Source organism: Opisthocomus hoazin, chromosome 7 (genome assembly GCF_030867145.1).
Source record: "Opisthocomus hoazin isolate bOpiHoa1 chromosome 7, bOpiHoa1.hap1, whole genome shotgun sequence".
Lineage (NCBI taxonomy): Eukaryota > Metazoa > Chordata > Aves > Opisthocomiformes > Opisthocomidae > Opisthocomus > Opisthocomus hoazin.
This window is the reverse complement of record NC_134420.1, coordinates 70,663,581-70,671,261: the sequence shown is the minus strand read 5'-3', so window position 1 is coordinate 70,671,261 and position 7,681 is coordinate 70,663,581. Positions and strand designations below refer to the sequence as shown.

The 7,681-nt window shown below is 60.2% G+C and overlaps 1 protein-coding gene across 1 annotated transcript; it reads left to right on the top strand.

Annotated features, from left to right (window-relative positions):
* Positions 1-299: 299 nt before the first annotated feature.
* Positions 300-6,199, top strand: LGALS3 (galectin 3). The gene is made up of 7 exons (XM_075425871.1): positions 300-327; positions 2,725-2,774; positions 3,151-3,173; positions 3,458-3,859; positions 4,060-4,148; positions 4,419-4,587; positions 5,945-6,199. Exons 3-7 carry the CDS (start codon positions 3,156-3,158, stop codon positions 6,098-6,100), a joined length of 834 nt encoding a protein of 277 aa, XP_075281986.1. The 5' UTR covers positions 300-327; positions 2,725-2,774; positions 3,151-3,155; the 3' UTR covers positions 6,101-6,199.
* Positions 6,200-7,681: the final 1,482 nt, after the last annotated feature.

Here is a 7,681-nt window from a genome sequence, read left to right as displayed (position 1 = left end):
GAAATGAAAACCCCCGACGTGCGGAAACCGACCCGCTCGAGGCGTAAAACCCCCGAAGCCCCACCGTGCCCCATCTGGTTTTGCCCATCGGCGCTGTCACCGCTCGGTAGAGGGACATCAACTGGGTTTTGGCACTGTCACCGCTCAGTAGAGGGACATCAACTGGTTTTCGGTGCCGTCACCGCTCGGTAGTCCAACCGGTTTTCTATCGGCTGCGGGCGAGGATCCCCGTGGGCGGCAGCTCCCGGCTCCCCGCCCCGTCCCGCCCCGCGCGGGGGGAACCCCACAGCCGCCCAGCCCCGACACCAGCGAGCTGCGGAGCCGCGGGTGAGTGGGCACCAAACCCGCGGGGGTCCCGAGCGGGAGCCGGGGGGTCAGCGGCGGGGTCACGGCGCGCGTCGCCCGGCGAAGGAAGGGCTCGGGCTGCGCTCGTCGCCTTGCGCTTGGGCGCGGGTGGGAGCGTGGAGGAGCCGCAGGGCTGTCGGCAGCTCGTGGGGTGCCGGGGGGGGCCCTGCCCGTGCCCCAAAAACCAGGTGGGAGCGGGGTGGGAGGCTGGGGACAGCCGGAAAGTCACCGCGGAGACAGCGCCGAGGGGAAGAGAACGCCCAGTTCTTTCCCAACTGGAGGTTCTCCCGCTTCGCGTGACTGTAGGGATTTCTCGGGGTGCTTTGCGGGGGGCTGCGCTGGGCGCTTCTCCTGGGGGTGGGTGGGAGCGCAGGGAGCTGCCGGGGGCAGGGATCGGGTGGGTTCCGGTTCGGCAGCCCAAATGGCGCTGGAAACGCGGGGCACCGGCGAAGGGCAGAGCGGAGAGATCGCCGGCCGGAGCCGACTGGGGCGGTGACGGGCTCCAAGCTCGGCGTTCGGTGGCCGAGGAACAGGGGGGGTTTTCCAAACCTTCGGGTTGCAAATATCAAACTGGGCGTCCCTGTCCCGGCAGGGAGGCGGGTGACTCCTGCCACGCCGTCCCGCCGGGGCTGAGGCAGCGAAAAATCCGCACAAGGGAGGAAAATTGCTCCCGGGGGGGAAGATTTGGGGCTGCCCCTCAGCTCTGCCCCTCGCCGGAGCGGCACAAGCCATCAGCAGCCACCGACCTGTGGCTCGGCGGGCTGGACCCAGCTCTGCAGGAGCTTGGGGGAAAAAAACCAAAATACCTGAAGGCAAATAAAAGTTTTGTGGGCTGCGCAGCGGGGGCGGCTGGTGGAGGGGGTCCCTGCTCATGGCAGGGGGGTTGGAACAGATGATCTTTAAGGTCCCTTCCAACACTGACCATTCTCGGATTCTATGGCTGGCTGAGAAACCACGGGGCTGGGGAGGGGGGGTGTTCTGCGGGGAAGGCGGTTGTGAAAACCGGTGCCGGTCGTGAGAAGTTGGGGTTTTGTCAGCCCTGAGGCTGCCCAGCCGGGTTTGCGTGACCTTTGTGCGAATATTGCTTTAAAAGAGCATTTTCCTTCTCTGTTTTCAATTTGGAATTTTCCTTCTCTTTCCCCGTTTCTGCTTCTCCTTTTTTTTTTTTTTTTTCTTCTCCTTTTTGTTTTTTTTCCCCTCTTTTATGAATGCCCTCTTTGATGGGAGGAACCCAGCCCAGGGCCTCGGCTGTTCCCACAGGCAGGCAGGAGTCTGGCCCTGCCGCCGCAGAGCCGCTCGCCGTGGCCTCGTAAAGCAGCTTTTACCTGCTGTCCCCCCCGGGGATGGGTTGGGGGGCCAAGGGGACCCCCACCCATGGGTGCCCACCCTCCTCTCACCTTCCCAGGCCTCCCCCCGCCTGGGTGCGGGTGTCACCCGGAGCCCCGCGCCAACACCCAGGGCAGGGGGGTGGCCGTGTCCCCCCCACGTGCTGCCGCCACCCCCCTGGGGGTGACAGCGAGGGGCTGCCTGCGGGTGGCTTTGCCAGAGGCAGAAAGCCCTGCTCAGGGCACGGCCCTTGGGGGTTTCTTCCTGCATGAAAAGTGTTTGGAGGTTGGGATGGCTCCCCCTGACCCGGGAGCGTAGCAGACCCGGCCCGGGCGGGTTGTGGGTAGATCAGACGCAGAGCTCCACACCGACCTGTGGGTCACGGAGGAGGAGGCTGCTCCGTGGTTTGGAATCATGGAATCAGGGAATAGTTTGGGTTGGGAGGGACCTTCCAAGGCCATGGAGCCCAACTCCCTGCAGTGAGCAGGGACATCTTCACCTGGATCAGTGTGCTCCACGACCCGTCCAACCTGGCCGTGAAGGTTTCCAGGGATGGGGCATCGACCGCCTCTCTGGGCAACCTGGGCCAGGGTCTCACCACCCTCATCTTAAAGAATTTCTTCCCTCTATCCATTCTGAATCTCCCCTCTCTCAGTTTAAAACCATCACCCCTTGTCCTATCGTAACAGACGCTGCTAGAAAGTTTGTCCCCATCTTTCTTGTAAGCCCCTTTAAGCACTGGGAGGCCACAAGAAGGTCTCCATGACAAGGTCTCCATACGAGGTCTGTGATGCTGCTTGGTGCTTCCCTGGGAGCAAAAACCCGGTGCAAACCTGTGGAGAGGCTGGAGGGACACGAGAACTCCCGGGGCAGAGCAGCACCGGGTCCCCGCGGCCCGGTCCCCCATCTCCACTCGACTCCAGCAGTGTTGTAAGCTCAACGATGGCGTCGCGTCAGCGTCGGCGGCAATTTCGTCTGGAGGGTGGTCGGGCTGGATTCAGCCCCGCAGCCGGTCAGGCTGCTCGTGGTGGTGATCCTGGATTTCTCCCGCAGGGATCAGGCGAGGGTTCGTTCTGCGGTACCGGCGCTGTCGGCTCTGCCTGGTAGGTACGCAACAAGGACGTACCGATCACGGAATCACGGATCACTCAGGTTGGAAAAGCCCTCTGAGATCACCAAGTCCAACCGTCACCCCAACACCACCGTGCCTGCTAAACCATGTCCCCAAGTGCCACATCCACACAGTTTCTGAACCCCTCCAGGGATGGGGACTCCACCACTGCCCTGGGCAGCCTGGTCCAATGCCTGACGGCTCTTTCAGCGAAGAAATTATTCCCAATATCCAACCCGAACCTCCCCTGATGCAGCCCGAGGCCAGCCTGTTGCTGCTTCAAACTGTAGCTCTTCTCAGACATGTCTGGTTTTTGGCTGGCGTGTGTTCAAAGCGACTGACGCGTCCTTTTGTCTTTTTTCTTTTAGGAAAAATGTCAGGCGGTTTCTCCGTAAGTATGGATTTCTTTCGAATAACCTGTGGGGCTCTCATTGTTGCCTTGCCTTGAAGCGGGGACCTTTGGCAGGGCTGGGAACATGGCTTCGCTAGCCTGCGCGACTCCCCAAATCCGATCCAGTTACATTGGTGTTTACTGGTATTTACTGGGAACCTCAGCCTGGGCCCTCACCCCGCCCGCTGTAGGTGACGAAAGCTGAGTGTTGGGGGCCTCAACCTGACCCCAGCATTAACGTCACCCACCTAACCTAACCGTCCTGCTCTCCTCTCTGTCCCCAGTTATCCGACGCTCTGCCCACCAGCACCAACCCGAACCCCTCTGCCCCCCAGCCCCAGGGCTGGCCCTGCTGGGGGAACCAGCCACCGGCTCCCGGGGGCTTCCCGGCGTACCCCGGCGCTCCGGGGACCTATCCTGGAGCACCGGGAGCGTATCCCGGAGCGCCGGGGCCGCATCCTGGAAGACCAGCAGGACAGGGGCCATTCCCTGGAGCACCTGCAGCATTTCCTGGAGCACCTGGAGCATTTCCTGGAGCACCTGGAGCATTCCCTGGAGCACCTGGAGCGTTCCCTGGAGCACCTGGAACATTCCCTGGAGCATTCCCTGAAGCACTGGCAGGACCAGGGCCCTGTGGTGCCCCAGGACACCCACCCAGTGGCCATGGATTTGGGGCTTCTCCCATGGTAATGGCTCCATCACGTTATAAGCGTCTCTGTGTTTTCAGTGCCCGGTTTTGCTTGGCCATGGCAGGGACCTGGGGGGTGGCATGGGTTGTGGCTGTGTCCTGGGGCTGCCCCAGTGTGTTGTCACATGGAGAGCCAGCCCGTGGCCAAGCCTTTGGACGTGCTTTTTTGGCTAACACCAAACCCCTGTTGTCTCCCAGCAAGTCCCCTTCGAGCTGTCGCTGCAGGCAGGACTCGTCCCGCGGATGCTCATAACCATCACGGGGGCTGTCAAGCCCAACCCCGACAGGTACTGGGGGTGTCCAGCACCCGGGGTGGGGGGGTTTCCATGGGGTGCTGCTGGGCCGAGCAGCGGGGCTGGAATTTGCTTTCTGTCCCTGAATAACGCCTGCCTGGTGTAAAATCAAATATTACGCAGAATAAATGTGTAGACGCCCTGTCATTGCCTAACAGGGTCCGTGGCTTTCTTCTGCCCGCTCGCTGCTACTTTTGGCAAGCCCCGTAACAAAAGCCAGGGCTTTTGTAGAATAAAGCAGCTAATCCGGCCTTGTCTTCTCAGATTTTCACTGGATTTCAAGAAAGGGAACGACATTGCCTTCCACTTTAACCCCCGCTTCAAGGAAGACAACAGGAAAGTCATCGTCTGCAATTCGAGGTTCCATAATAACTGGGGAAAGGAGGAGAGGACAGCCCCTAGGTTTCCATTTGAAGCCGGAAAACCCTTCAAGGTAACAACAAACCCCCAAAAAACTCAGTCTCGGTGTGCCAGGAGCTGCTGCAGGCACTGGGAGGGCCTGGTCGGGGCTGTGTGAGGAGACTCGCTGTAAGGACCCCGATGCTTCTGCACAGCATCAGCTCCCGGCGGTGCTGCCCTGGCTCTCCAGCACCCCGGGGCTGCGGCACCTTCCCTGCGCTTCCTCACCCTCCTGCAGGTCCCGCTGCCCGGGGTACAAACTCTCCCCCTTTCTGTTATTCCCATCTGTTAGTAAACCCTCCTTATTTACTCTCTGGTTCTGCAGCAGTTGTTGGGCAGTGTTCTAGCAAGCCAAGCTCTCGTCACGAGCTTTTCCTCCCGCGACGTGGGTTCACGTTTGGTGAGAGCGCAGCTCTCGCTGGGTGAGCCGTGGAGTACTGCTTCTTGGAGACAGTCACGGTCACGGGGAGGGACGAACTCGGGGCGAAAACACGGAGGAGGAAGAGTATGGCTGGATTTTGGGGGAAGGCAAAGGGCACCGTGGCTCTGCAGCTGAGAGTTGCCACGCCAGCTCGCCCGCATGCCACCGGGCTGGCCTCGGCTGGCAGCCCGGCAGCCTGCTCGAGCCCGTGGCTCAAAGTTTCTTCTGCGAGCAAATCACTGAATCACAGAATGGTGGGGGTTGGCAGGGACCTCTGTGGGTCACCCAGTCCAACCCCCTGCCCAAGCAGGGTCACCCAGAGCAGGCTGCACAGCACCGCGTCCAGGCGGGTCTGGAATATCTCCAGAGAAGGAGACTCCACAGCCTCCCTGGGCAGCTTGGGCCAGGGCTCCGTCACCCTCAGAGGGAAGAAGTTCTTCCTCATCTTCAGGCGGAACTTCCTCTGCTTCAGTTTGTGCCCATTGCCCCTTGTCCTGTCACTGGGCACCACTGGAAAGAGTCTGGCCCCGTCCTCCTGACACCCACCCTGCAGATATTTATAAGGATTTCTAAGGTCCCCTCTCAGCCTTCTCTTCTCCAGGCTGAACAAGCCCAGCTCCCTCAGCCTCTCCTCATAGAAGAGATGGTCCAGTCCCCTCCTCATCCTTGTAGCCCTCCGCTGGGCTCTCTCCAGTAGCTCCTCATCTTTCTTGAACTGGGGAGCCCAGAACTGGACACAGCACTGCAGATGGGGCCTCACCAGGGCAGAGCAGAGGGGGAGGAGAACCTCCCTCGACCTGCTGGCCACACTCCTCTTGATGCACTGCAGGATGCCATTGGCCTTCTTGGCAGCCAGGGCACACTGCTGGCTCATGGTCACCCTGTCATCCACCAGGACACCCAGGTCCCTCTCCACAGAGCTGCTCTCCAGCTGGTTCTCCCTGGGCTGATCTGGGGGTTTTTGTTTCAGCTCCAGATCCTCTGCGAGGTGGATCACTTCAAGGTAGCGGTCAACGACGCTCACTTGCTGCAGTACAGCTTCCGCGAGAAGCAGCTGAGCGAGATCACCAAGCTGTGCATCGCTGGGGACATCACCCTCACCAGCGTCCTGTCGACCATGATATAACTGCGGCGGCGTGACCGTAGTGCAAGCGTAGCGCTCGTAACACGGCCGTTACAGAAACGCCTGCTTACCTGAATGCTTTGAGGTAATAAAACACACTTGCACAACGAACGTTTGTTTTCAGGAATGTCTCAAAAGACACGAGAGCTTCCAGCAAGGGGAGTTCCAATGTGGACATATCTGAGCTCTTGCTGTAGAGGCAGCGAGTCTCTTTGCCAGAGGATGACGACTGGGAGGCGTTTGGTTTGCACGGAGAGGAGCGCTCGGGAAGGCAGCCTGTGGTGCCGGGAATGGTCGGCAATCTTCAACCCCGCCTGCTCCAAGTACCAGGCAGCAGTCGCTCACTTGGCAGTTTTGGCCTCAGCTGCTCTGCTGGGTAGAGCAGCTCCCCCTTTTTCAGCAAAGGAATCCAGATAGCGCAGCCAAGGGCTTCATTTCCCCCGCCCCGGGGAGGAGGGGGTGCGCGATCAGGCTGCGAACGGGCTGTGCGCACTCCACAGAAGCATCGCCTCGTCGAAGTTCCCCGCTAGGAAACACTGGAAAATGGGGAAAAACTCCAAAGCCTCTGATCCCGAGTCAAATGAGGTGTTTCAGGTGGGGGGCCAGAGCTGGAGGAAGCAAAAGCTCACCCCTGGACCGTGGCTGGAAGTTACAGAATCACAGCATGGTCGGGGTTGGAAGGGACCTCTGGGGAACACCCAGCCCAACCCCTGCCCAAGCAGGGTCACCCAGAGCAGGCTGCACAGCACCGCGTCCAGGCGGGTCTGGAATATCTCCAGAGAAGGAGACTCCACAGCCTCCCTGGGCAGCCTGGGCCAGGGCTCCGTCACCCTCCGAGGGAAGAAGTTCTTCCTCATCTTCAGCTGGAACTTCCTCTGCTTCAGTTTGTGCCCGTTGCCCCTTGTCCTGTCACTGGGCACCACTGGAAAGAGTCTGGCCCCGTCCTCCTGACACCCACCCTGCAGATATTTAGAGGCATTTCTAAGGTCCCCTCGCAGCCTTCTCTTCTCCAGGCTGAACAAGCCCAGCTCCCTCAGCCTCTCCTTGGAGGAGAGATGCTCCAGCCCCCTCATCATCCTCGTAGCCTCTCCATTTCAAAGGCCCGTTCTGCCCCTGCGGTGACCCAAATCAGCACATCCTGAACACGCTCCCCTCCCAAGGGAGATCCCGTTTGCACAAGCGTTACGTACGCCGTGGAACGGGTCACGAGCCTTGCGCTTCGCTCCCCGCATGGCTTCAGTGTGAGTCAAGACCGGTTTCAAGGGTGGGGAGGTTTACTGGCATGTTCACCTCATGAGTCAGGCTGGTAAAAACAACAAAAAAGTACATTCCCTGTGCTGTGAGTCATTCTGGTCTTGTCTGCAAAACAAGAACAGCGCAACAGCCGCTGCTGAAGTGCTGAAGGATCTCTCCGACCTGCCTCACACGCGTCTTCTAACAGTCATTTCATCTGTGCGTGGAGATGCCAAGTTACAGCAAGCGCAGCACCGGGATTTCCGGTGTGCCCAGGCCAGCACCTGAAGTCTCTGTGTCAGAAATCCCTCATCAGCCGCTCTTCACTGCGCGGCCTTGAAGGCTGAGCAG